Source organism: Fimicolochytrium jonesii (genome assembly GCF_025526975.1).
Source record: "Fimicolochytrium jonesii strain JEL569 chromosome Unknown EV422scaffold_3, whole genome shotgun sequence".
Classification (NCBI taxonomy): domain Eukaryota; kingdom Fungi; phylum Chytridiomycota; class Chytridiomycetes; order Spizellomycetales; family Powellomycetaceae; genus Fimicolochytrium; species Fimicolochytrium jonesii.
This window is the reverse complement of record NW_026515670.1, coordinates 119258-145931: the sequence shown is the minus strand read 5'-3', so window position 1 is coordinate 145931 and position 26674 is coordinate 119258. Positions and strand designations below refer to the sequence as shown.

General features: G+C 53.5%; 13 protein-coding genes across 13 annotated transcripts; 6 read left to right on the top strand and 7 right to left on the bottom strand.

The window, feature by feature from the left end:
• The first annotated feature begins 28 nt into the window (after positions 1 to 28).
• On the top strand, positions 29 to 1535 carry EV422DRAFT_234668 (uncharacterized protein). Its single transcript, XM_053065588.1, has 5 exons — positions 29 to 136; positions 193 to 375; positions 435 to 695; positions 767 to 865; positions 961 to 1535. Exons 2-5 carry the CDS (start codon positions 214 to 216, stop codon positions 1069 to 1071), a joined length of 633 nt encoding a protein of 210 aa, XP_052928526.1. The 5' UTR covers positions 29 to 136; positions 193 to 213; the 3' UTR covers positions 1072 to 1535.
• Positions 1159 to 3438, bottom strand: EV422DRAFT_605111 (adenylyltransferase; the record flags this gene model as incomplete). The annotated part of the gene is made up of 10 exons (XM_053073773.1): positions 1159 to 1487; positions 1563 to 1649; positions 1751 to 1895; positions 1993 to 2156; positions 2225 to 2287; positions 2389 to 2615; positions 2689 to 2763; positions 2839 to 2959; positions 3057 to 3149; positions 3216 to 3438. 10 exons carry the CDS (start codon positions 3436 to 3438, stop codon positions 1345 to 1347), a joined length of 1341 nt encoding a protein of 446 aa, XP_052928525.1. The 3' UTR covers positions 1159 to 1344.
• A 704-nt stretch (positions 3439 to 4142) lies between these two features.
• EV422DRAFT_234632 (WD40-repeat-containing domain protein) lies at positions 4143 to 6420 on the bottom strand. Its single transcript, XM_053065587.1, has 8 exons — positions 6289 to 6420; positions 6093 to 6188; positions 5746 to 6006; positions 5400 to 5654; positions 5230 to 5330; positions 5070 to 5157; positions 4453 to 5005; positions 4143 to 4375 (listed from the first exon to the last, which is right to left on the bottom strand). The coding sequence occupies exons 1-8, from the start codon at positions 6311 to 6313 to the stop codon at positions 4270 to 4272; spliced, it is 1485 nt and encodes a 494-aa protein (XP_052928524.1). The 5' UTR covers positions 6314 to 6420; the 3' UTR covers positions 4143 to 4269.
• A 199-nt stretch (positions 6421 to 6619) lies between these two features.
• EV422DRAFT_516286 (uncharacterized protein) lies at positions 6620 to 8924 on the bottom strand. Its single transcript, XM_053069372.1, has 2 exons — positions 8684 to 8924; positions 6620 to 8599 (listed from the first exon to the last, which is right to left on the bottom strand). The coding sequence occupies exon 2, from the start codon at positions 8513 to 8515 to the stop codon at positions 6953 to 6955; it is 1563 nt and encodes a 520-aa protein (XP_052928523.1). The 5' UTR covers positions 8516 to 8599; positions 8684 to 8924; the 3' UTR covers positions 6620 to 6952.
• Positions 8610 to 9119, top strand: EV422DRAFT_234406 (uncharacterized protein). Its single transcript, XM_053065584.1, has one exon. It carries the CDS (start codon positions 8704 to 8706, stop codon positions 9058 to 9060), a length of 357 nt encoding a protein of 118 aa, XP_052928522.1. The 5' UTR covers positions 8610 to 8703; the 3' UTR covers positions 9061 to 9119.
• On the bottom strand, positions 8925 to 9708 carry EV422DRAFT_516285 (heavy metal-associated domain-containing protein). Its single transcript, XM_053069371.1, has 3 exons — positions 9611 to 9708; positions 9400 to 9540; positions 8925 to 9267 (listed from the first exon to the last, which is right to left on the bottom strand). Exons 2-3 carry the CDS (start codon positions 9481 to 9483, stop codon positions 9133 to 9135), a joined length of 219 nt encoding a protein of 72 aa, XP_052928521.1. The 5' UTR covers positions 9484 to 9540; positions 9611 to 9708; the 3' UTR covers positions 8925 to 9132.
• EV422DRAFT_234408 (Di-sulfide bridge nucleocytoplasmic transport domain-containing protein) lies at positions 9654 to 11495 on the top strand. Its single transcript, XM_053065585.1, has 7 exons — positions 9654 to 10081; positions 10161 to 10336; positions 10403 to 10533; positions 10601 to 10716; positions 10797 to 10935; positions 11024 to 11316; positions 11385 to 11495. The coding sequence occupies exons 1-7, from the start codon at positions 9874 to 9876 to the stop codon at positions 11423 to 11425; spliced, it is 1104 nt and encodes a 367-aa protein (XP_052928520.1). The 5' UTR covers positions 9654 to 9873; the 3' UTR covers positions 11426 to 11495.
• Positions 11369 to 13811, bottom strand: EV422DRAFT_234264 (uncharacterized protein). Its single transcript, XM_053065583.1, has 11 exons — positions 13416 to 13811; positions 13309 to 13347; positions 13214 to 13242; positions 13054 to 13156; positions 12722 to 12984; positions 12530 to 12647; positions 12382 to 12458; positions 12151 to 12315; positions 12006 to 12078; positions 11909 to 11948; positions 11369 to 11831 (listed from the first exon to the last, which is right to left on the bottom strand). Exons 1-11 carry the CDS (start codon positions 13498 to 13500, stop codon positions 11789 to 11791), a joined length of 1035 nt encoding a protein of 344 aa, XP_052928519.1. The 5' UTR covers positions 13501 to 13811; the 3' UTR covers positions 11369 to 11788.
• On the top strand, positions 13725 to 15316 carry EV422DRAFT_564138 (DNA excision repair protein ERCC-1; the record flags this gene model as incomplete). Its single annotated transcript, XM_053072163.1, has 8 exons — positions 13725 to 13811; positions 13882 to 14313; positions 14384 to 14487; positions 14557 to 14656; positions 14729 to 14805; positions 14868 to 14967; positions 15042 to 15113; positions 15182 to 15316. 8 exons carry the CDS (start codon positions 13725 to 13727, stop codon positions 15314 to 15316), a joined length of 1107 nt encoding a protein of 368 aa, XP_052928518.1.
• A 346-nt stretch (positions 15317 to 15662) lies between these two features.
• Positions 15663 to 16913, bottom strand: EV422DRAFT_503622 (uncharacterized protein; the record flags this gene model as incomplete). The annotated part of the gene is made up of 2 exons (XM_053068362.1): positions 15663 to 15776; positions 15867 to 16913. The coding sequence occupies 2 exons, from the start codon at positions 16911 to 16913 to the stop codon at positions 15663 to 15665; spliced, it is 1161 nt and encodes a 386-aa protein (XP_052928517.1).
• A 324-nt stretch (positions 16914 to 17237) lies between these two features.
• On the top strand, positions 17238 to 18353 carry EV422DRAFT_516270 (uncharacterized protein). Its single transcript, XM_053069370.1, has 4 exons — positions 17238 to 17536; positions 17666 to 17851; positions 17923 to 17980; positions 18054 to 18353. Exons 1-4 carry the CDS (start codon positions 17534 to 17536, stop codon positions 18098 to 18100), a joined length of 294 nt encoding a protein of 97 aa, XP_052928516.1. The 5' UTR covers positions 17238 to 17533; the 3' UTR covers positions 18101 to 18353.
• On the bottom strand, positions 18354 to 20215 carry EV422DRAFT_516268 (uncharacterized protein). The gene has a single exon (XM_053069369.1). It carries the CDS (start codon positions 20144 to 20146, stop codon positions 18503 to 18505), a length of 1644 nt encoding a protein of 547 aa, XP_052928515.1. The 5' UTR covers positions 20147 to 20215; the 3' UTR covers positions 18354 to 18502.
• Positions 20216 to 23248: 3033 nt separating this feature from the next.
• On the top strand, positions 23249 to 25536 carry EV422DRAFT_234246 (uncharacterized protein). The gene has a single exon (XM_053065582.1). It carries the CDS (start codon positions 23378 to 23380, stop codon positions 25451 to 25453), a length of 2076 nt encoding a protein of 691 aa, XP_052928514.1. The 5' UTR covers positions 23249 to 23377; the 3' UTR covers positions 25454 to 25536.
• Positions 25537 to 26674: the final 1138 nt, after the last annotated feature.

The window sequence follows — 26674 nt, the reverse complement described above, 5'->3', positions numbered from 1 at the left end:
TTACGCACGCCATTTTGGACGTGGAGAACCAGTCGTCTGACGCATTCTCTCTCAGATCACGAATCTCCAACAGCAAATCGAACGCATCACATCCCAGTCCGAAACAGCCGTGGCAGCCAGCGCATCCCACGAACAGGTATGCATCACAGCATTGCATATCAGCCACTTCATGGCTCACAAAGATTCATCTAGGCATTGCGCGTGAAGAACAAGATGCTCGATGATCAGATGGAAACCATCAAATCCTTAAAGCAAAATCTGGACAACAAGTGCCGCGAACACCAGCAGCTTCTAGCCGATACAGAGAAACGGACCGACGAACTGGAGGATCGGCTTGAGGCTGAGAAGGCGATTAGGAAGGATATGCAACAAGAAGTGAGTAATTGTGCTAGGTTCCGACATAGACCACCGATCCTGACCACCCATCGACGTAGATCGAATCCCAAAACCAACTCATCGACCACCTCCAAACCCTCGTGGACGACTACAAAGGCGAACGCAACGCGCTCCGCAAAGATCTCGCCGAAGCCACCAAACGGCTCGAGGAGCGGAACGAGAGCATCCACATGATCGAGGAGGAGGTTGCGCGGATACGGAAAGTGTTAAAGACCAAGGAGGAGAATTGGAAGCAGGAGAAGGAGGATGCATTGAAGCAGATGGAGCATGGGTATTTGGAGATGAGGTTGAATCATGAGGTACATTTTTACTAGGCCCCTGCCTAGCTGTCCCTGGAAGGTCAAAGTGCTGAGAATGGGATTTGATGCAGGCACAGACGTCACGATTAGCGGCGCTGGAGCGAGAGCGCGAGGTGATGCTGCAGAGTATGCAAGGCCTGCAGAAGGAAGTCGAGGCTGCAGCAAAGCAGGTAAGGTCCCCGCGTTCCCCAGTTCCCCATCCCAGTGAGCACCTCGAACAATTCATGGCCTTACCAACGTTCGTCGGCTCCTTGTCTAACCACAGCGAAAGACTCATGAGGAAGAAATGCGGATGCTTCTTGGCGAGCTGGACCGTCAAAAAGAGCGGATGAGCGCCAAGATGGACCGGCTGCGTGCTGCGTTCACGATTGACTGAAGGATTTTTATGAAGCTGCTCTGAGTACAACGTCAGTCTAGCACTTCCAGGGGAACCTTCCGCCCTAGTCACTCGAAATCTGATGGATTCGCGAATCAACGGCAGTAAAAGGCAACGTCTCGGCGGACCGTAGTCTGTATATGTAGTTAAGCATCATATGCATAAAGAGCCCCAACCCCCATCTCTCACCCGGGCCTCTATCCCTTTCAAGACACCCTAATGCCCTATCCTACCTATCCTAATATTCTATCTCGGACCCACTTCCAGTAAACCCTAATAAACAGGAAAGGCCCCATCAACCTCCCTCGTCCACGCAGTTAACCCGCCAACGATATCCTTGACATCCTGAAACCCTTCCTGTTTGAGCTTCTGCACGGCGAGTTGCGAGTCGTTGCCGCGGCGGCAGATTATGTAGACTGTTTTTGTAGAGATGTGCCATGTCAGGGAGGAGGGATAGGGTAACCTTTGCTCTGGAATTGGATTTGACTTACTAGGAAGGGCGAATGCCGCGTTCTCTGGCCTGTTTGCTGCCTGCTGAATATCTGGTATGCGTTTCGCGAGGTCTGTGAAAGGTATATCTATGTTGGTTGGGCAAGTGTCCAGTCAATACATAACGAGCGAACAACCGACCAAGCCGGAAGGTCGTGGAGAAGGGAACGCCTGACAGAATATCACATACTCATCGAATTTGGCAATGCGCAAATTTCAAACTCGCCAGGCGGCCGCGTGTCCAGTAACACGTGCGGCGTCGCCTGTTGCATCACCGATGCGTAGGCCTGGCAGGATACACGTTCTGCTGCAGCGATGATCTGATGGTTTGGCGCCTGTATACCGAACAGCGAATGAGACGAGATGAATAGGGTACAAGGGTTGACTTATATGCACAAGAGATGATGGGTTGACATTGCAACACACACGTACCTTATCATGCGGGCCAGCCCCGCAGAACTGGACGTAGTCTATCAGCTCCGTTATGCTCGGGTTCTCGCCGCAAGCAGCGCAAGTGGGCGACCTTCCACGCAGGCGGATGGTGCGAAAGGTGCCGAGGACGGCGTCGAGGATGAGGAGCCTTTGAGAGTATGTTGCTGAGAAAGTTTGTGTGAATTTCGGGATAGAGGACCTTAGCGGAGGGTGGGGTGGGGGTGGAACTCACCTCCTATCCCGCTAGCGATCTTGATCACTTCAAGCGCTTGCAAACAACCGATTATTCCCGGTACTGTTCTCAAAGCGCAAAGGATCCAGATCAGTCCACCTAGTCCCATCTCCATCACGACAACCGCTGTGACACCCCAGCAACCTAACGCCACCCACACCCACCTACACCCAAGACGCCGCCATCACTACAATTAGTGACCGTCTCAGCCGGCGGCGGTTTCGGAAACAAGCAACGATAGCACGGCCCGCCATCGAGGTTATACACCGTCAGCTGGCCGTCCATCTTCAAGGCGCTGCCTGATATGAGCGGTTTGCCGAGCAGGACGCAGGCATCATTGAGAAGATATCGTGTCGCCACGTTGTCCGTTGCGTCCAGGACGTAGTCGTAGCTTTGGGAGTAGCGAGGTTTGAGTGATGTGCGGACGGAGCGGGTTCATGTATGCGAATGGGTGGGATCCTCACGGTTTGATGATATCCAGTGCGTTGGAGCTTTCCAGCAGCACGTTGTATGGCACGCAATCGCATAGAGAAGACAGCCTGTGAAAAGGAGACCCGTCTATCAGCGTCAGTCCTGAAAGGCGTCGAGACGCATAAACCTCGTCTGATCTTCACCTCTGGATGGTCTCCCTCGCGCTCTCCGCCTTCAGCACCCCAACCTTCGTCTCATCATGTATGATCTGGCGCTGCAGATTACTCGCTTCCACGTCGTCGTAATCTACTATCCCCAGTCGCCCTTAAATATGGAACCTCTGTCAACTGCCAGCAACGGACGCAGGAGACCTAGCACCGTAAGGCTTTCCAGATAATGAGCATGCCCAGGGCTCACCTACCTATCCCCGCAGCCGCCAGATACATCGCCGCAGGCGCCCCGAGACCACCCGCGCCTACCACTAGTACAGAAGCATTGCGAATACCGAGTTGTCCTGGTATCGTCGTGATTCACGCGTGGGTTGCAAGATCACAGAAGCCACGCACAGATGCGCACGTACCCTTCACCCCAATCTCCGGCATAAGCAGCTGCCGACTAAACCGGGCAATTTCGGCATTGTTCAGCCGGTCTCGTTGCGGATGTGGCGGAAGGTTGGGAGGGGTGTGCGCTGACGGCTGTGAATGTGTTGGCGGAGTTGCGGCGGCACCAAGTTGACGCCTGAGCTCGTCGTTTTCTTTCTGGAGACGGGCGACTTCTGCTGCTAGTGCTGTGGGGTCCGCCATGGAAGGCTGAATTAAGCTGGAGGGCGGTAGTGGGATCTGAAGGAAGCTGTGTGGAACTGGGGCTTTGCGACCGTGATCGCTGACCTGTTGCCCATCCTGCACATGGGGACGCAAAGACCACCTCTCCCAACGCGTTCGAAAACATGAAAGCATGAAGCGTACAGTACGTCCAAGTGCGCAACCAGCACGGGGGTATACATATGTACATTTTGAGTGCCAAAAAAGTGGGGATGGTGTAATACACGTGCGGGATAATACGCAAGATGGCAAAAAGGAACTATTGCAGATGCGGGAAATAGCGGTCGTGCGGCAGGCGGAATGAAGACAGCTCCACCACGGGGCAGCCGCAGGAAGACCGGAGAAGGATATATGCCAAAAATGTCAGAGAGAGAGGGAAGGGTGCTTCCAACAGGTCCATCGATGCGTTGACCTTTGCATAGCTTCGGTGGAGCCAAAACGATCCAAAAAGCGAGGACTTGGGGATGGGGACTTGCGTGGTCGGTAGAAAGGTGGTGTGATTTGGGTATATGCATCTGGGTGCAAGCGACGGTTCGTGCCGATCTCAAGTCGTCCTCCATCCGATGATGTTTTTGCCTATGGGGAGACGTAAATGCTTACTGCATGGCTTGGGAGGATAGTGCCGTTCGGCGTTCGCGTGCCGAGAGCTCGAAAGATCCGCAACGTCGAATGCATCCGGACTCTAAGGATAGCTCACGCTGAAGAAGAAGATATCAACAATGGCAGAACGGAGGGTCTGTGCCGATGTGCCACGTTGCTTCCGAGAGGAGCGACGATGCTTGGGAAGTCGAAGAAACGACGGCATTCAGCCTTTCATAGAAGGACTTCAGGATCATACGAGTCGTATGAGGGTTGGGAGTTGCTGACAGCTGTCCATCGGTAGAAAGTATCCCGATCGCGTTGCAATTCCAGAATAGACCTTTTTGAAGTGCAACAGTCGGTTGAATACATAGTCGCCTTACCAACACATCTGGGTCAAATGGCCATTCAACATACCCATATTTCGAGTCGGCAATCCCAATGAACAGCTCGTCCGCTCCGTCACCATTTCCGCCTGGATTGAAGCTTATCCCCGCTATCTCTCCAAAAAAGTCGACCACCTGACTCCGATATATTTCCCCGGGCGGTCGTTGCATGAAGCCCACTGCGGTGGGCTCTTTCTCCTCTGCGTCGCCGTCTTCGTCCTCGGTGTCGTGCAGGTCAGTCGAACCTGGCGTCCGTAGCCTATGTGAGCTTGCTGATCGAGGAAGCGGTGCAGCGTCCGAAACCGGCTGCCAACTCTCAATAGGTCCCTCCGGCAGACGTGTCATGTCCACAATGTGAACGAAGTCCGCAGGTTCTGCAAACGCCATGAATCGGGCATCGTCAGAGAATCGGATGGATCGGATTGCCCCCATCCGACCAGATAAGACGGATAATGTTTGCGACATGTTTCGCGTGTCGTAGATTCGAGTTGTCATGTCTTGGTTGCCGGTCGCTAATACGCGTCCGCATGGGGACCATGCGCAGGCAAACGAGTAGTCGAGGTGGCCGGTCAGGGTCGCCAGATCTGTGAGAGTGTACTGTCAGCTTGCGATGTCAGGAATGTCCGTGAGCATGACGTTCGCACGTACGTCGTCCCCGTTCGGAGTCCACTATGATCGTTTCTGGGTCGTCACCCACCACGCAAAGCATCCGCTTATCCGGGCTCAGCGCTGCACACTGACAACCGAAGAGAATGGTTAATCTTCCGGCCGCCCACTCATTCTGACAATGAACTGCTCCATGACATACATTCACTGGGGTATCGAAGTAGAAGGACTTCGCGATCTGCGCTGATGCCAAGTCCATCATACGCATCCGTTGGTCATTGCTCGACGCAATGGCGCTCAAAGCTAAATCGAGCGCCGTGTATCAGCTTCCGAAGTCAATCACATCATCCAACTGTCTCGATCGCGACATACCACCACTCCGCGCCTCCTCTATGTCCAGATGATTGGTAAACCCATTCGAATCCGTCGTCAACGATCCTTTCGTCGGCGGTGACTCGTCCGTCAGTCTCCGCAGCATGTACTCCCCGCTGAATCCTCCCACCATCAGGTAGCCCTTCTTGGCGACGATCGAGCTGATTTTCATTCCCACAAAGTCCTGCTTGCTGAGATCGAGGGCCATCCGCGAGGTTTTGGAGATCGGGCACCAGTGACACACTCCCAGATTGTCTTCGTTCACAAATCAATCGATACCGACAATGTATGAGTAATGATTAGATCACTGCAGACCAGCTATTGGTCAAAGAAGCCAGCCACTCACTTGTGTAATACACATCATTCTTGCTAGTCGCCCACAACAAGTTCCTCAGTTGAAAATGCAGATACATGCACTTGTTCTGCAGGGATGCGTGGCGGAACTGGTACAGTTGTGCATCCTGCCGAACCTTCAAGATTTCTCGCTTCAAGATGTCGGGAGATACAGTCGGGATATTCTTGAAATTCCCGTAGTTCTTCACCCGGGAATCGCGAAACCTCTCCCGCGCTATTGGAAGCTTCGACCAGTCGATGCCTTGCATATCGACTTTGGCAAACAGACACTCAATGTCAGGCCAGGCCGAACTGTCGAATGACTTGCTTCCGCAAAAGCGCAATTGCCATGTCACCCACCTCTCCCTGCCCGAACATCCTCCGCGGTAACCTCTACGAGGACGTCTTCACACAGAGCACTCTCAATATATTCCTCGGGATATATAAAATCCATGTCTGTATTGGCTCGAAAAGCCAAGTGTTGAGTTTGAAATTCCAAGCCTCGTTTCCCTCCCTCGTATTCGAATTGCGTTGGAATGAAGAGCTTGTCACTCACAGGGGTCGTCACGATCTAGGCTCATGGCGTGCAGAGCCGGTATGCCGTCCTCAGAAGGCGGTGCTAGAGTACTAGCGGTGGTTCGGCCTGGTGGTAGTTGGTGTTGGGATGGGACTGTCCTTGCTTTATGCCAAAAGTGCGAAATGCCTGAACTCACAGTGAGCGATGACAGCACGCGTATAAACTTGAATCAGTCGTCATTTCACGTTTCTACTACGGAAGACTATTTTCATTTTCTGTTCCTGAACGAGAAGTTCACCCATTCAATATCAGATGGATGTTCCCGTCAAAGGAGAAGCTTGAGACTGCATCACTTCTGGCATCATTCCAACTACTGTTTTTTTGATTCCCGCACCTTACGCCGTACATCATCAATAAGCACATCCCGGCAGCCGGTTTCTCAAAATAGGTTTCTTTGAGGTAGGGAAATGGGATGGGGACCTATACTACTATTCGACAGTTGCGCGGCATCCGTCTTATAGGAAGCTCGCGCGAGGGTATCGTTTGGGAGGGTATTTTAGTTCGTTTGCCCTTTCAGTGATATGCCTCTTGCGCCTCTCCAATCGTTGTTGCTCAAGTTCTCAATATTTCGCCATGGAAGTTCTCATTTTCGCCAAGACATGTATCCTCAATTGTACGTCACCCCGATCGGGATCCCCGATGACTAACCGATTAGCTGCTCGTTCAAGTATCGCAGAGCACGCTTGTACGATGTGAAGTCATGACGTTCCGATCGGTCCGGGTCGCCCTTCAGCTGCACAACTCCCATGTATTGAATGAAAGGCTCGTGCACTCGACGTGTATTCCAGTGGAGGAGTCGATTGGCCAAAGTGAGGACTTTTTCCTTGAACCTGGATCCAGCGAAATCACGAATTTCCTGCTCATTGGGGACTTCTCCCACCCCTTGCTCGCGTAAGTCCTCAAAAAAAGCGTGACGCGGTTGTTTCTTCAAAACTTTGTGAAGACCCGTCGATGCCGGAGTTGGGATAACCCTTCCAACGTCGCGGTGAAAGTATGACTCGGTCGCAAATGCTTGAAATTGTAATCGAACAAAGGGTGTCAGATCTCCCATCGTGCGCGATGCGTGCTTCGCGATCAGTTTCCGGAACTTTTGAGCGCCCTTCTTCAATTCTCTACGTCGTGTCTTCACATACGCTTGCAAGTCGGGTAGTCCGAAGGTTTCCGATACATAGCTATTCACGCTTTTCCTCCAGTAGTACTGTCCAATGAACCGCAGGGAGGGATTCCGTTCAGCATCTATGTCAATGCGCTTTTGCAAGCAAAGAGGCACAGCTTGCCGAGGAATAGTGGAGTTCCTGTAGCAATCCGGACAGCACCTCAGACCCATCTCGTACACGCGTTTGATTCCAGGTTTTCGGCACAATTCACATCCTTTCCGGGAGAACAAAGCAAGAGAGCGCCTGTAGCCGACATTTGACATCATCTCGAATTTATCGGCTTTCCAGCGAGGAGCAATCACCTTGTTTCGCTTCTCCCACTCGCCCCAAAACAGCATATCCTTGTTTCCGAGCAGATTGGCGAAAATACGGTTAACAACAGCCAGGTTGACGATCGTGCTTCCATCGGAGACACACAGGCATATCTGGCGCAGGATCTCGGGCGGGAGATCCATCAAGACTGCGGAGAACTGCTTGTGTTTTTTGATTTTGGGCGGGAGTTTCGGCGACTTTGTCGAGTTCAGCTTGCGTTTTTTGTTCCCTTCCGGGCGATCCATCAACTGTGCCGAGCTAGGCTTGCGTTTCTCGGTCTCGTGGTATTTCTGCATGTTCTTGTCCTCGGTTTCGATTACATTCTTGATTCGCTTCTTGTTGAACGGACAGCAATTGGCAACACTCGTTCGATGATACTCTACAGAGGTAAGCTCGATGCCGTCTCGCCGGCAGGTTTTGCAGAAGTTGGCTGCCAGCGTGCCATGATTCTTGTTGAACCGGCAACAACGGGCAGTGCACAACTGATGAAGTTTGACGGACTTGTGGTCAATGCCGCTGCGCTGGCACTTTCTGCAGAATCTAGCTGCCAGGTGAACGTCCTCGTCTTCAGTCTCAAGCTTGTCGCTCATAGTGGCGTCGGCGTCATCGGCCGTAGTCTCGACCTTGACTGCCAGAAGCTCTCCCATGACCGTTTCAAAATCGTCCAGCGAATCGAGGTCAAGTTCCAGGTCGAGATCTCGACCAACATGCTTTCGTTGTCGCCGTCCGCGCCCCATATTGTCCCCGACCGAGAAGCTATCAGGAAGCTATTGTCCTTCCCTGTTCAGCCGTGGTCGTTGGCTCCAGGTCTGATCCAGGGTCTGATCGTGCCCAATAGTTAGTGACGGTTTCAGGTGAACTAGCTTAGAAGAGGGGCTGAGGCCGTCAGGACGTTGAACACGTACCGTACGTTGCGCTGAGGTGTATGCTAAACACGCTCGAATGTTCTGCAGTGCTGTGCTGCTTGTCAGGCTGCTTGTGCTGTGCAGGGGATGGGAAAGGGCAAGACGCGCTTCGCATGGACCCGAAGCTGGACCCGAAGCTGGACCCGAAGGATGAACGTCTGGGACATTGCCAGTGTCGTCGCACCTTTGCGCACGATAACGTTTCCACTCTTCCAGAGAACACAGGCATCTTAAGACTTTCGCACACAATATGTCTCGAAGATGAGAACAACCTGTTGACTTATTATCTGATGCTGAATGGTCTCAGTGCGACGGAAACCGTTCCGTTGTCACAACCGAAAGTAACGGTAATGTCAAGCACAGCTGTTCAGGCATAAAATATTCACACCGACAGAAGGATAAAAGAGAAGCAAGGAACAGTCAAATGGACACAGCCCTTGTGTATTGCCTCACGCAGAAACAGGCTCAACAGGCTTTCCCGACTTCTTTATCGCGTCAAACACCTCCTGCTGCGTTAGCGAGTCGGACTTTACAATGACGGTTTGGTTTTCGAGGGAAATGTCGAACGAGTTTACGCCGGCGGTCTGTGGATGGTTCGAAATGCGGGTGAGTGAAGTGAATCTGAGCAGCGGTGACACCCAGGGGCCTCCAATCCACTCTACTATGTAGAGAGTCCAGGAACTCCTTCAACGCATCGGACCCCCTCTGTCCCCTACCTTGGACAAGATCCGATTGACGGCGCCGCTGCATCCAGAGCAGGTCATCCCGACCTTGAAAGTGTAGGTTTGTGGTTCGCCCATCTTGAATTTTGTGTTTTGTGTTTTCGGAAGATGTGACGGAGTGACGCGCTTCGGGAGCTATAAAGACGGGTAGAATGAGTGAGGGCTGGAGCAGAACGGTAGAGAGAGCGGAAGAAGATGGGCTTACGGTTGGGGAATGTGCAAGGATTTAAGAGGTGTGACGCTGTGACGTTGGCGATGAGAGGTTTTTGCGGTGTGCAGGTCCAAGTTGCGAATTCCGACCTCAGCCCAACCTCAGCCAGACCTCAGGTCCTCAACTTGACGCTCGGCTGCGTACGTCTGCCCCTCAACTGAGGCGTTCACATATGTACACAGCCTGCACATATCTTACGAATATTACACTTTACCAGCAGTTTCGAATATTGTAGCCTGGAGGGGAAACTTCGTAGAATGTATTACCGAAGCACCTCAGGGCCAATGGACTTCAGGCGAACCTCCGAGCCCATTCCATGGAGCGTCCCGCTCGACAGCCTAGGAAAGTCCATAGCAGGCGGAAAGCCAGCAAAGAAGGAGGAGGAAGAGGACTCGGTGCAGGCTATGGACGTGGTGGAACAGCCAGTGCCTCCATTGGACGAAAGGACCGAATTGCAGTCGAAACGTACGTCCTTCCCTGGTGATGATCTATGACCCGTTTCTTCAGACAATGGACTGCTAAAGTTCGACCTCCGACCTTTCAGCAATGGAAGACTTCCAATTTGGACCGATCTCGCCGTTCTCTTCATCGGGAATGGCACCCGCAACGCCAAAACGGCGCATACTACAACCACGGAGACGATCGCCAAAAGGCCGACCGTTCTATCGAGAGCTGCAGAGGGATGAGAGCGGGTCGGATGAGGATGTTTTTGTGGCTTGGGTAGGCTGCATGGTCATAGTGGCTGCGAAAGTTGGCCATGGCTCAACCCCTACCCTTTATGGATAGAACTCGCGGAAACGATTGAAGAAGGACGACGCGGAAGTGAGCGAATCTTCATATTCTGGGCATCCCCAATATACGCCGACATCGGAGGGGTTTAGCTCGCGGACCGTGTTGCTGCCATACATGATCAGCGGGTAAGCAGAATGGATTCGCGAGAGTCACAATCACGTCCCGGGGAAGACTAATAGGCTTTTTTTTCAGATACATCCAGATGCTGTTTTCGACCGTTATCATCGGAATCATGCTGTACATCATCGTGCAATTCGTTCTGACCGTGCAGCATGATCTCGATATGAAGGCAGAGGAATATTCGCTGGGTAGGGAGGGACTGGTGCTTTGCTTTTTATCCCGGTGGTATCGGATGGACGTGATTCCTAACTCTCTGTCTATTGTTCAGACATCATCCACCAAGTCTCGGAATGTTCCAAGAACTATCTGGAAAACAGATGCGATCCATCGACTAGAGTGCAGTACATGCAAAAGGCATGTACTGACTGGGAGAAGTGTATGCAGCGGGATCCGAAGGAGGTTGGGAGGTGAGGAAATGAAACCCACACCATTCTCGATGGTGAAGCGATACACGCACCTGATTCGGTCTGACCTACCTCGCTCAATCCTACACAGACTAAAAGTCGGCGCAGAAACCCTCGCCGAGATCCTCAACAAACTCGTAGAACCGCTCTCCTACAAAACAATGGTGTTCGGCACCATCCTCCTATTCGGCACGCTCCTCCTCACATCGTCGGCATTGACACTGGTCAAATCGCGCGCCTCGTCCGTGCCACATATGCCGGCTCACCCACAGCCGTATTCGCAGGTGCAACATCACCCGTACCCATATATTCCGCCCCTGGCAACGCCGCCGTCGAAGGCGTGGGAGGCGCGGCCGAGCGCGTTTGTTTATGCTCCTGCTGCTGGTTAGTGCTCTGCTCCACGCGCGGCGTAGTGAGATGACTGGAAGTTCCAACATACTTCTCTCTTCTAGAACGCCGGTCGCCGAGTCCCGCTCGTCGCATTGCATTTTGAAGGAAACCGTTCATTTTCCATCTCACCCCATTGGGCTTGTATATAAATCAAACACCTGGGTGGGTTCGTCTTAGGAACCCACCTGAACATTTTTGTCATAAGTTATACATAGTTAATCATTTCGCCGCTAAGATAATACATCATTGCATATCTCCCGAACGGGCGATGGAAGTGGGTGGGCTGACGGGAATCCCTCCACGAATGCGGCGATTGTGCTCGAATGGAGTCCATAGCTGAAGCCTTCCAAAAGATGGGTGGATCAAACGCAAGTGCCAAATCCAGGTCCCTTCCATATCGCAGTGGCACGTACCACCGTTACCGTTGCAGCCCTCATCGACCGACAAGCCATGATGACAGATCATATCACGTAGACACCCGGTTGTTGAATGCCTGGAACAGCGCAAACCTGGAAACAAACATATATCCATGAGTCCTTTACAAAAAGTGGTCGAGACTAGACCAGGAGAGCAATTCCGAACTTACACACAGCGCGATATAGACTTTACGTCTTTGCGGACGAGATCTAGCAAGGAAGATGTGAGTGAACGGGAGTTCGCATGGAGGATGATATGAACTTCACCTGTCGGGCTTATCCTCGTAACGTCGATTTCGAGATCGCTCATCATCGATATTGCGAACTTAGCGTTGTCGATCTGTTGGCAATTGATTCAGAATCCTAGAGCCCTACCCACTATTCCCCCGGCATTCACTTCCACAAGCCGCACCTTAGCAGCCAAAGTCGTCGGCGTCAACGCATAATGATGCAACGGCACAAAAAAGTTGCCCATCGTCCCGATCAGCAATATCAGGTACACGCACTCGAGTTTTGCTAGTGTGTTTAACCGGATGTTGAGGCCTTCGAGCTGGGAGTTGAGGAATTCGAGGAGCAGCTGCGGGATGGGTGGGGCGGTGTGAGCATGCGTTGCAGGAAAAGTAGCTGGTGAAGGGAGGGTTACCTTTGTGACTTCGGGCATCTTTTCGGGCATGGCGAACAGTTTGTCGAAGGCGTCAGGCTCATAACCTGAATCTGCTCCTAGGAGTTGGTGTTCATTGTCGTAAACCAACAATCGTGAGGTGTGAGAAGATTGATTCCATTCTCCATACCATCATCGCGCGGCTGCAGCGACACTTCAGCATCCGTAAGCCCGCCTTTGCCCGCTTTGGGCTCCTCGCCGGTGATCTTGATCACCGATGTCTTTTGTTTGATGCCACTGGGGAGTTCCTGCGATGCCAAAGGGTTGACCAAGTAGCCCAAGGACGATGAGACCCATCCAACAGCCCAGCAAGCAAACGAACCTCCTTCCTAATGATAGCAACAGACAACTTCGGAGGTATATCGTACGGACACCCGAGCACCTGCGCCAGATCAACCAATATACAAAGCGCTGACGCCACATCCTTGTTCATGATCCCCTCGATCGTCCACCGCGACGGGTCCGGCGGGATCTTGAGACTTTCCTCCATGTACCGCACTACGGATTGGAGGATAGCGACTTTTGTCCGCTCGGATTTGGCGGCGAGTTGGTTGGGGTCGGCTATTACGTCGCCTGTTATTTGACCTGTGGGATGGTGAGAAAGAGGATTCTCTTTTACCCTTGTCTACTGTGGTGGTGGACGTGCCGGCATACCCAGGAAGGCCGCCAACAGTTGGCCGTCGTCCAGATCTGAAACCAGGTCGCGGACGGTCATCGTTTCGTGTATCACATATGAGTTGACCCATGTCGTCAGTGCCTGAGTGAAGGCTATCAGATGGACCACGGGCATGTAAAGCTGTCGATCAACGCATACCTGAATCAACTTCTTCAAATTGGCATCCGCTGAATAGGTTCAACGCCTTGATGAGCCAGTAAGTATTGTATTTCACAGATGAGAAGGCTTCATACCTTTGGACGACGGATGTATCTCATATACCACCATATTCTCTGGAAATGGACCCTAATCTTCAAGATTTTCCGAAACCTGAATGGGAGAACTTCGACTCATGCCGTACCATTTCTTTTGAGCAAGCCATGCCTGGCGAGGGCGTCGCTAGATCCAGTGTCGCCCAGGCGCGAGGCGCTTCCATATTTCTTCATGATGATAATTTCACTTTCCTCAACCGAGAGGACAGAGGAGAAGAAGGTGTGCACCGCACTAGGGGGGAGTTACCGAGCAGTGTTCGTCTAATGGATATGCAGTTGATCTGTCGAGCGAGCGGGAGTGCGCGGTGTCGTATTTCGTCGTCACTACTCTCTGTCTGCGCGTCCTGCTCCCTTTTCGGCCGGAACTGGATTCGGATAGGAACAGACAGCCAGTCAAGATGGCGGAGCCACCACCCAAGAAACCCCTATTCCAATTACCTTCACAAAGTGAAATAGAAAAGAGGCAGCGAGGTTTACGCGAGAAGGTCAGTCGCTCACAGATTGCACTGAAGAGAGAATGAAACAGGTTGCTGAGGGTGCATGTGTATTGTATAGGTCCCGGAGCTCAGGTTCAATGCCGGTGCGAGCGGTGCGAACCCGAGGAGCAGTTCAAAGACTATCGCAGCTGGACCATCCCATCCCGTAACGAATGCACCAGCAGGACCCAGCCATCCTACTACGAGACCGCCAGCAGGGACCACCCATGCTGCCGCGAGACCACCAGGACCCAGCCATCTCGGGGGAAGACCAATAGCTCCATCGAGAACAGGGGAAGTAACTAGGGCAGGTGCAGCACGTCCGTCAGAAGGGCAGCAACAACATCTGCAACGGCCGCCAAGACCGCCAGCACAGTTACAGCCACCGCAGGGGCAGCCCGCGGGACCACCGGGAGGGGGAAACCCGGCACCGGCGGCATTGAACCGTACTGGCTCGAATCCGACGAAGCGAACGAAAGGACCAAATGCCGTTGTAGTTAACAGTTGCCAGGTGCGACCTACATTGGATGACCGAATGTTAGCGATGGTGGAGAGGGAGAGCTGACGATTTGGCGGTATAGAGGGGAAACGGCGTATTGAACTTCATCAAGAACGTGCCGTGGGAGTATGGAGACATTGTGCCGGATTACCAGGTCGGGCAGACGAGCTGTGCTCTCTTTCTCAGGTACCGTTTGCCGCACTCTACATCCGTCAGGAGTGAATCGTGTCTGACTCGGATCCATGCATTCACTAGCTTGAAGTATCATCGATTGCATCCTGAATATGTTTATACCCGGATAAAGCAGATGGGGCACAACTACCTGCTTAGAGTGCTTATGGTGCTAGTCGACATCGTACGTTCCAGATGCTATACCATCGCCATCTTCTACTTGTGAAAACGCTCATGGCAGACCCCTTGCCCTTAGGATGATCATCAACCAAGCATCCGAGATCTGACTCGGATATGCATATACAACAACATGACGCTTATGTTGGCATGGAGGTACGCCGTTGCTTACGATTGGAAGCCTGAGCAACCCACTCACTTTAATGCTCTCTCAACAGTCAAGAAGAGGTCGGCCGGTATCTGGAAACCTTCAAAGCATATGAGTTCAAACCGCCAGATCTGTTGAAGGAGCGCGTTGATTCCGATTACTTGGCGAAGGTTCGGCATGGCGACATTTATTCCGAATGTGGCCTTCCGAGTGTAATGCGAGCCTTTCTTTTGGATCGGAACAGCTCACGGATGCATTGACGCAAATCAAAACTGTTAACAAAACTGATGTGCTGACCTTAGCATCCGCATTCGGGGTAAGTGCCAGTGCTCCACGAACACTTCAGCCGAGACCCGCCATCTCACCCACCTCACCAACCGGCAGTCACTCCGCGGCATCATCTCCGCAAAACCAGACGAGCTCGCGCAATGTCCCGGATTCGGGGAGCAGAAAGTGCGGCGTATACATGAGGCGTTCCAGCAGCCGTTCTTGTTGAGCAAAAAGTCTAGGACGGGATGAATTGGGCGGTGTGTGGCAATTTTGGCGTTATGGCGATTGCCGGTGCGTAGGTGCTGGTGGGAGGTTGGATAGTTCGCAGGCTAGTTGGCGTCGTTTGAGCTACGTAGGAACGGTAAGGCTTAAATGGGTACGTAGGGAAAGGCTGTTTCAGGCTGCGTTCCGTTGGAAAATGATGTGGGCAAGGCTGGCCCTGCGAAACCCGGTTCGCAGTCGTTCGAATTATAACGCGCTTATTCATCCCTGTTGGTTAAGAAAACCGGACGACATGTACGGCACAACAGAATGTGCGATGTATTGATGATGGCTATGTACATACAGTAATGACCTCTCTATCACTTATTTACGCCTATGGAGAGCAGATACTACGGGCTGGCGCTTTGCCATGATCTTCCAGAACCACGTTACCCAACCCGTGAAATGGTGCTTTCGATGATATGGACGGGGCCAGTTTCCGGGCTGGCTAAGACCTAGCGTTCGGAAGGTCAAGCAGCGGCAGGGCGTCCAGGTCTAGCACGTGGAATTTCCCGGCCGGAAGGCAAACGCGTCGCACCTCGTCGAACTTCTTGCTTTCGACTGCTAGCTCGACGTAAGCATCAATAATCTTATAATAGTCGTTGGGCCTCATAACAACGCGATAATAGTCGGTCGTCATCACATCAGCGCGATACATGATCTCCAGTGTGCCTCCTCCGTCGTAACTGGATAGTTCAGCACGCCAGTCATCCGGGTCAAAGCTGTGCAGGAATAAGGACGGACTATATCTGAGCACTCCTGATTGAATCCGGGAACTCGAGGGCCATGGGGGTAGTTTCATCCGGTCATCCATGAAGCAGACATCAAGGGAGCGGGTCCATTGTGGAAGCCGGGGGACGATGCGCAGCCAGTCGTCTTCCTCATAGGCCGTCAAGCGGACTTGGTCGAGGCTTCTCGACGGAGACCAGCCTTGTCCGGGATCGCCAACCAGGAGGTCAGATCTCAGAGTGACCGTCCGCAACGCCTTGAAATACGGTAGTTTATGAAAGCTGCCGCCGAGGCTCTGAAGACTGCGGGTTTCGTCGGCGTAGGTCCATGCAAGCGTTTGTGCGAAAGCTATTACCTCCTCTTGAAAGTCCTCAGGAACGAACGCCTGCATCTCAAATGTGAGCTCTCTCCTATCCCATCGACAGAAGAACATATCGAGGTCGCCGCCGGCGTTCAAGCAATAGATGGTGAAGGACGCTCGACCGGGGCGCGACATGGCAAGAAGAGCGCTCAGTCTTGAAAAGGCGACAGGGCTCCACTGTTCGGCGTAAGCCGTCTCACCATTCACAGAATTACGGCAATACGCTTCCATCTGGATGTCTTTAATCCAGCGAAAGCGCTCCAAATTGTCGTTGAGCGTTGCGAAAAGTAAGTTAAAGCGGTGCTCACCCACGATTGAGACCTTAGAGTAGAGAAGTTTGGCTAGAATTCCGTGCCAGGATCGGCTGACCGAAACCATATTGTAGCCCGTGCAGGAATCGACGAAGCTGAATACGTGGGGTATGAGCTCCAAAGGAAGCTTGGGACACAGCTTGGTGTGTGCCTTCAACGTTGCCTCGGTGATGACGTCGGGCATCACTGCGACGGATGGAATAAGGGAAGCCGCTGCGATGCCGTAGATGCCAGCGACGTGCTTGGAGGTTCAAGTGAACTTGTGAGATCGACGGCTGTACCAACTCATGAGAGAGATTAAGACCTTGCTTATAACCCGTGGGAAGGTGCCTGCACGAGGCTCACGTCCGGATTTTCTTACCAGAACTGTCCAGACAGGATGGGACAGAACCCTAAACCCGTTGCTTGCACTTCACCGTTGAGTGGTAATATGACACCGTTCCCTTGCGCGGACGTTGTAACGCAGACTTGTCGCCGCGAGACATGGGCTGAGGGTAGGGTACCAGGCGAACTTCAGTGCCGCAAAAAGGCGAAAGCCTGAAGGCGATCACGTAAGCAAAGGCGGCTTTCGGTCTTCCCGTCGCGTTCTCTCTCACCCAGTCGCAATTCCCACCCCCTCATCCACGTCCGCCGCTGTGTTCCCACTCCACCGTAACCACCCAGGACCCTCACAGCACCTCAGACCTCACAGCCCACGGACAGATCGGCCTATCAAGCGAAACGGCTGCTGGCTACAAAGCGCGTCCAAGTCTTCCCATCGCGTAACTCGAGAGTACAGAAGGAACAGAACATTTACACTTCAACATGGTGAGTTTAACGCTCAGAAGGAGGATGGCATATCTCTCATATCAGCAGCGAACATCCTTCTTGCTGAGTCACCCACAATCGATTTCCCCGCGTTCGCGCAAAATTCTAAATCTCCGTCCAAATCCACAGTCCGAAGTCGAAGAAACAATCAAACGCCTCTCCTCCCACAAAGGCGTCGAAGGCGTCGTAATCGTCAACATGGAAGGAATCCCCATCCGCACGACGCTGGACAACGACAAGACGGTGCAGTATGCCGCTTTGATCACCCAGCTGGCGGCAAAGGCAAGGAGTGTGGTTAGGGATTTGGATCCGCAGGTGGGAGGTTGATGGATTGGGAGGTACATTGATATGTTGCTTTTGGCTGATTCACTGTTGATGATTTGTAGAATGATCTGAGCTTTTTGAGGATACGATCAAAGAAACATGAGATTATGGTTGCGCCAGGTATGTTCCCGCGACCCTTCCCTTCCATTTTCATCCCAACCCCCATCTCACCCACCCTTACTCCGATTCGCAGATAAAGAGTATATTCTGATAGTGCTACAGAATCCGCACAATCAATGACCGCACTGCAGTCACAATGGAATCTAAGCAACAAGAAACATGTATAAGGGTTATCTTGGCGGCAAAAGAAAGTGTTAGGAGCGTGTACATATACACGACTTGGGTTACTCGCCATGCCGATTGTTGTCAAACCACGGGCTTAGTATGTTGGGTGGAAGACTGGGTGGACGACTTTGCTTTTCCGACGGCGGTTTGTTAACTCTTTTGGCTTTGAGCGTTGATGTATAGTACGAAATATCACATGAAACCGAAGTCGCTGCGTCCATGTTTTGTACAGTGTAACATGCCACGTTGGTGTGTTAAATACAGATGTTGCTCCGTACACAACGGCGGAAGAGAACCGAAACGCAAACAGCGCGAATCCACCTCCACAATCTATCTATCGCCTTCCCGCGCTACCCATCACATCTTCCGCACCTTCCGATCCACCATCAACACATTACTCCTATTCATCAACGCCTGCTTATGAATATTCATCCGCTTCTGCAACGCCGAACTCGTCCCCTCAACAACCGCCAAAACCTCCTTCCCAATTTTCTCGCCCAACCCCATCGTCGATTTCCCACCGCTGGCCGCATCCACGATCCACAGGATTCCGAACCGCCGTCGTTGGCGTTCCGCTAAGGGTGTGGGTGTTTGCAAGCCTTTCGAGCCCCGTTTTTGGGTTACGAGCTTCACGAGGGGGGCGACTTTGTTGACGGCGGATTCGAGGACGACGTGTGGGTCCGACCCGGCGGGTGCCTCGCGCTGGATGTAGGCCAGAGCGTCGCGGATGATTCTGCGGGCACGGGCCTTTTTGCCGTCCTTCATGATATTGTTCACGAAGGCTTCTGTGAGTGTGAGTTCCGTTTTAGGGCGGTGGGCGTGCTTTTCTATTGGTTTTTGTGATGCGGTGGTGGCGGTGGGTGTCGCGGGGGTGGTGGTGGCGGGCTTGGAGGACAGAGCCGCTTTGTATTCCTCATAGACTGAGGGCTCGGCGGGAGCGGGGGTGCCGCGCGGGGAGAGGGAGAGTGGGGTGTCGTTGCGCAGAATTTTGGCGATGCGGGCGGCGTGGCCTTTTGAGAGGTCTACGCCGAACTCTTCTACGAATTCCGCCCCTGGAGATTTTGTGAGGGGGGCTGGTTGGGCTTTTGCGGGCTGGGTCTCCTTCGGCTGCTCGCCCGGTTTGCTGGCGGTTATGGCGGACTTGAGGGCAGACGCGAAGGAAGCACTCTGTGGAAAGTGTGTCGTCGCGGATTCGATCACTTTGGGCTCCTCGGCTTTCTCCGGTGTGCCTAGGTTTTTGAGAGCGGGCACAGTAGAGCTATTCTCCGGGACCTGTGCTGCAGTTCCATTCGCTTTTGGCTGCTCAACCTTCTCTGGCGTAACCAAATCTTTGAGAGCGGACACGAGGGAAGGGGTCTCCTGGACCTGCGTCGAGGCCTGGTTCACTTTGGGCTCCTCGACTTTCTCCGGCGTTACCAAATCTTTCAGAGTGGATACGAATGACGCACTTTCCGTAACCGGTGTCAAGGATTCCTTCCCCTTGGGCTCTTCAACCTTCTCCGGCGTTACCAAGTCCTTGAGAGCGGACACAAAGGAGGTGCTCTCGGGTGTAGAAGATTTGCTCACTTCCGGCGCTTCAATCTTCTCCCGGGGTACCAGGTCTTTCAAAGTGGCCACCAAGGAAGGGCTCTCGAGTGTCGGGGATTCGCTCAGTTTAGGCTGTTCCACTTTTTCCGGCGTTGCCGAGTCATTGAAATCGGACACGACTGAAGCGCTCTTCGGGACCGCCGTCGAGGATTCAATCCTTTTAGGCTCCTGAACCTTCTCTGACGCTGCCGAAACGTCCGGTGCCGACACAGAAGCAGTTTCTTCCTTCACAACCGCTGCTGGAGACTCGACCTCCTTAGGCACTTCCGGCTTGCTGACGGTAATCGCTGCGGGAAACTTTAGAGGGTCCTCTGGCCCGCCGGTCGACATGGCCCGAGGAAATCTCGCATACGTCGGTCGAGGAAGGGCTGTGATGTTCGTACACCGGACGCATGCTCGACGGAGGGCGAACATGGCTGTCGGATGGCTTGTCGTTTTGGGGGAGTGTTGCCCGCTGGCGGATGGGTTTCCTGGAGCGTGATCTCGGAAAGGCAACGAAGTTGAAGGTTCAACGCTAAAAGTTGACTGGTGTGGATTGATCACGTGCCCGACTAAACGCGATTAAATGCTACCCCTCTTGTCCACCGCTTTTACAAACTGCCTTGCCTTCGAGTTGGAGATTCCCCAGCCGAAGCCATAAACTACGTACGATTCGTCCTTGCGAGATTGCGCACGTATACAAACCTCGTTTTCACGACCACCGAAACAACATGTACGGCGGCGAAGGCGGCGGCGGTTACCGTCAAGTATAATACGTCTCTTCACGCATGATGCATGCATATGTGCAGTCCCGGTGCGGGAAAATCAATCGCTTATACCTTCAACTGTTCCCAACATGTATTGCTGCCCTTCTACGGAATATACTACGGATTGTACTGGGCCGTGTTGATCTCGCAGTGTACACTGCTGGCGTGTGAGACCAGCATCCGTTCTCCATGGTCCTTGACACAAGCTTCGTCCCCAGGAGATGATAAGGTTTGCCTCCTCCAACCCTCTCGCTTTTCTCCCGTGTCGGAATCTCTCCGCTTCTGTGGCCTTCCGCAACCACCGCGCTCTCCCGAGACCAAAGCATGCGTCTACCGGACACCCGATCGGCCAGATATGGAGGACGCTTTCAGAGGTCATCGACCGGTGGTTGATTAGGAGGGGCCGACTTGAGAACTTCTCCAGCTGTTCCAATCCCACGATATTTTTCGACTACCTGTCCCGCAACTCCCTCGTCCACCTTACCCAAGCCCCGCTGGTCGGGGCCCAGGCGTGCGCGGAGCCACAATCTGCGGGGGATGTCTTCGTCGAGTCATACGATGCCCACGCTCTATGAATTATCAGAGAACCTCGGCCTGGATAGCCAATAGTGAGGCATGGCGAAGTCAAAGCCAATGGGAGACTGCTGCTCCCATGCGCGTATCGAAGAGATCGTGGCTGCACAAGCAACTGGAAGAGCCACCGGGAAAGCAGGTCGCTCATCTGAGCTCGGAATGAGTTCCAGCGTGTACGGTAGATGTGTTCTAGGGCTGGACATACATACACTTCACGCAAGGAAAGCGGCTTTTCTCAGCCGTTGATGCTGTGGGAAGACGGGTGGAAACCTCGGGCCCAGCCCCATTGACACTTTTTGTCCGAGTGTTCCGTATTATTTAAAGGGAATCGCTATTTCGACGGCATCATCTTATTGGAAGTGTAAACCCTATCCCTATATCCCTATCCATAACCCTATCCCTTATCCCTATCCCTTATCCCTACTATATATGGCGCTTGTCGCTCCTTTGATGTGGAGGGGAGGTCCTTAATTTATTTTAATACACACTCCTGAGTGAAAGCCATTGAAGCGCGGTTGCGAAGAACGAGAAGCCACGTTGGCGCGTCTCATGATTCATAGAAGGCATGATTCACTCCGTAACACCACCTGACGTCATCCCTAAGTTGTGGCTTTATCGTCAGAAAAAAGGAAAGCAGCGCCACAATCCAAGCACTTGGCCCCTTCTCAACTCGGTACCGGGCACCCATGTGACGGTATGTAGTAACTCTAAGCCAAGGAATCTATCATGGATGGGAGAGCAATCGCTGTTTGGATCGATCCCTGGCTGCAGTGCTCGATTTTCGAGGGTCTCGACGGCTCTGTTGGGAGATGATTTGGGGTGTGTGTGCGGGCTACACTTTCCAAGATGTTCTTTAACTCTCTGTGAGAAAGAAAATGCTAGGGATAGTATATCGCATGGTCGTAGATGGGGGAGGGTGGAGAGTATCCCACTCGGGATATATCAAGCGAATAGAGCGTTCCGGGCCTTTGTGCGAAGGTTGCAGGAGGCACTTTTGGACAGCTTTTGTGGTTGCTGGGCATATCCATGGCGAAAAGTTGGGGGCAGCACCACATATGTGATTGGGGGTATAGATACTAGATATACGGGAGCAGAGTCGCGTCCCCCCCCCCCCCCCCCCCTCTGACGGCTGCCATACGTCATCTTTTAAAAGGCACTTGAAACCCATTCCCCCCTCACAGAAAGCCCAAGCCCAAGCCGAAAGCCCGCTCCCCACACAACAAGCGACCTTTCAAACCAGAGACAAACAAAAGGGAAGCACGGGTGACGTCGGCCCCCCCCGCCCCCGCAGCACCTTGCTGCCCCCAAGCCAAAGTGCTGCTATTGCCCCCCCCCGGCCGTCATTATTACCCTCCTCACTCCACCCACCCACCCACTCGGCCTCGCTCTCCTGTCGTCACCGTTTAACCTTCCCCCCCCCCCCCCCCCGCGCCGCATATCGACGCTTTCACGCCATCCGTCATACCTCCGTCCCCTACCCGCGACAAGACAATACCCCTCCCTCGTTCGAATATCCGTTGAGGGCTGCAACCCGATACTCAGCCCGCATATTATTCCTTTTCGTCTCCCACACCAACCACTATTTCGTCGCCCAGAAGGCTTAGACCCCCTTCTTGCCTTCACCCTGGGTTTTTCTTCCCGGTACTTTTTCCCAACCTTGTTCGCAACACTGCTACCGTCGACCAAGCACCATAATAAAGGGGCGTGGGAAAATTCATTCACAGCGGATATCCCCCCCGGCTTCCCCGAAAACGCGTTTTCTTGGCGTCACCACGGGTCTCTCAGTCTCTCCACAGTTGAGAGAGATACGGTCAGAGATTCCATAAGCGAGCGTCACCAGGCCCCCTCCTACGCACGCCCCACAGGGGGAAAGAACTTTCGACAGCAATCGATTGCGTAGGAGAAACCGAATAATAATATGGCTTCAACGTCAAGTGTATACGGCAGCTACGGCGGCAGCGGCGGAGTGTCGGCGGCTGCAGGCGGATTCCTTTCGGATGGGCTGCTGGGAACACCCAATCTACTCATGCAGTCGCACGGCGAGTTCTCCTCGCTCTTCGGTAAGTTGCCCCAATCGCTTCCTCGGCCATGGAAAATATTTTTCCGTTCCGAGGAAATTACCTTTCTCAAGGTTATTCCCATTATGCACGATGCACGGCGTGGGAAAAGCCGCAGGGAATTTCTTCAGTGACTGACCAATTTATACCCTTTCTTCCCAACCCCTTCCCGTTCTCTTTCGCCCTCGTTCATCAAATCGCACACCCAATGATGACGGAAACAACGCTTCATCGCTTTTGACTTTCCCTCACCAACAGAATCGAACCTCATGACACCAACAAGGTTCCTCGAAGAGTCGCTCAATTACAAATTCACCCCGGGCATCATCACTCGTGCATCCTCCGCCGGCGACGTCAACCTGTTCGAGGAGAGCTTCGGCAATGCCACCGAGCCCTCCGCTGACGGCAAGGGTGCGGCGAACCCTCCAAAACAGGGCACTGAAGCATCGCCACAACAACAGCTCACGCACAATGTATCGAGTACGACACAGGGTCCGAATGCAGCACCGACGGCGAACGCCGGTCCTGCATGGAGCGGTCTCGCACCTGAACAGCCCGTCATGACCCCATTCACGGCCTCGATTCAAGCTCTGTTGCAGGACGTGGGCGATGTCTCGATGCCGTCTTTACCCGTTGTTTCGCAAAACTTGCAACCACCCCCACCACAACATCACGAGGGCCCCGGAAGTCGTCGTGCATCATTCGGTGCTGTTCCCGTTTCGAGCGGCATTGTAGATAATGGAGCACCGGTGCAGCAATCCAGTGGACAACATGCGTTTCAACTTCATATACCTGCCGACAGGAACCAACGAAGACGGTATTCGGACGCACACCAACCTCATTACGCCCAGCAAGGTGGTGCAGTACCGACGCAAGTCCCCATTGACCCGTCAAATGGAGCCATCCCCGGCTACGGTATGGACGGGTACCGCTACCCACAACAACCATTACCACCTCATCAGCAACAATCACCTCCACAACCATCACAACAACAAGCCCAGCAATATCTTCAACAGATGTATACCTCCAATCCCACTCAACCGCACCCATCACATCCGCAACAGCAGCAACCCGCATACTCCATGGCCGTCGACATGCACGGACAACCGATCGCTATGCCCATCCCGATGGGCATGTCGGTACCGATGGGCCCGCCCATGCAACCTCACATGCAGCAACCTCTCGCCATCCCCGTCATGGCGCCGCAGATGCAAGACCCCAACGACATGTCTTACCAGATGCAGCAGCAACACCCGCAGCAGCCCAATATGGGAATGCCGGCATCACAGGAAGAATTCTACCACCACCAGCAGCAAATGCAGATGATGTCGCAGCCACCGCAGCAGCAGATGCAGCATTCGGGCGCGCCGACGGTTCACCCATCACAACTGTACACCAGTCCCAATTACCCCCAAGATGGGCAAGGGTACCATCAGCAGCCGCCACAGCAGATGCAGGGACCTTCACCTCAGCAGCAGCAATATCAACCACCGAAACTGCATCAACCGTCGAAATCGCGTCGCACCAGCATCAGCAAGTCCGCCGCAACAGCCGCCGAACCGCGCACGCAGTCGCCGCCGAAAGCAGTCAAACCCACGACCGGAAGCAAACAGACCGGAAAGAGTCGACGCGATTCAGGCACGTCACAGCTGCAACCCGCGTCTGGGGCGTTGAGCGAGGATACTTTGGTGGCGAAACCGGGTGCGGGAACACCTGCGTCTGGCCCGGCGAAAAAGAGGAAGCGAACGGCGTCTGGTGCCGTCGCTCCAAATGCGGGCGAGAAAGACGGTATTGCTGCAAGCAAGGTGGGAGGAGAATCCCAGAATGCGGAGGACGATGCGAACGTCAGCAGTGGAAAAAAGAAAAAAGCTCCCACTTCGGTAGGCAAAAAGGTTGCTGGCAAAAAGGACGATTCCTCAGCCGCAGCCGAAACGGCAAAAGTGGAGGCGGAGAAGAATCCCACAGCCCCCAACAGCGTCGCGGGCGACGACATGGGCGACTATCACTCCTCCGACTCCGAATCCGACGGCGAAGGGGGCAGCAAATCCCCCACGAGCGGCAAACGCAAGCACCCGCCCACCGAAGCCGAGCGCGCCGCGAAACGCAAACGGTTCCTCGAACGCAACCGCGTCGCCGCGTCGAAATGCCGCATGAAGAAGAAGGAGTGGTTGAAGGAACTGGAGACGAAGAGCGCGACGCTGAGCAAGGAGAATGAGCGGCTGGTTAGCTGCGTGAAGGATCTGAAGGAGGAGGTGTTGCTGTTGAAGAGCCAGCTGCTGTTGCATCGCGCGTGTGACTGTAATGTCATACAGCAGTACATTCAGACCAGCTCGCAGGTATGTTGAGGTTGGATCAAAAAGTTGGAGGAGGTGATTGGAGTTTGTGTTGGAAACTGGGAATGAGAAGGAGGAGAGGTTTTGCATCCTGGGGACATATCCCCCACATCTTTTCTTTGTATCACGGAGAATGGAGAGGTAGAAAAACAAATCACATCATATTGTTTTGCATATCATGTCGGGAAGGAGCGGCGCTTTGATGCCATTTGCGCTTGGGCGAGCTGGGATGAAAACCGGAGGAGACGTATTGGGTCTAGACCAGCCGAAATTTGGGCGACCCTTTCTGGCGACAAAATGTCCCCCACTGGGTGTCTCCCACTCTCCGGTACTATGATACCCTCTCTCTCTTTTACACGTATGCTAACTCCTTCCTTCTCTCTCTCTGCTCTCATCATCACAGTTTGCGACCATGCTCAACGGCGGCGGCAGTAATGGAAACGGCGGCAACGGCAACGGGGGGAATGGCAATGAGAATAGGAACGCGCATGTTTAGAGAGCGGGACATCGCTGGGTGGGGCTCAGTACATCATCGTCGTCGTCCTCACACACTTGAGGAACTACTCACCGTCGACGATCGATGTCCTCGTCACCGTCGCCATCATCATCATCATCGTCGTCGTCAATGCATGGATCTTTGCAACGGCGTAGGCGATCGTCGGATCGGTGCTGTGGATGGGCGTGCGTATGAGGGGGGGATGGCTCACGATAAGGTCGGGAGATCCACGCGGGTGTCGGCGGTGTCGGACTCGGAGTCGAGTCTTTGTACCCCATGGCCCACCTGGTGTCCAGGGAGTCCGACTCCAACCCCTCCCACACCGCGGGTGCGGCCGATGACCAGCTCACCGGTTCCAAGTGACATCTCACGGAGCCGATCTAATGCTCATCCACATCCGTCCCACCGCCGCCACGTCTCTCCTCCACAGACGTCGACTGCACACCCTATCCCTTACCCCACCATCACCCCACCAAAGGATTCGTAGCGAATTCCCTCCCCCATCCCCTTGTGCGGCCGAGGCGGGTCGATTGTTTCTCAACGTACATAGTGTGTATACCTTTTCCTATGGGTGGCCTTTTCCGTTTTTGGGGGGGCTGTGGCGTGTATGATCTTTTTCGTTTTGCGAATGGGGGATTTGCGGAGGGGGTTTAATTATATGGATTTCGTCTGGCATATGGTTTTTTTTTTGCATACGCGATTTGTGCGGCATTTGGGAATTTCAGAGTACCCGAGTG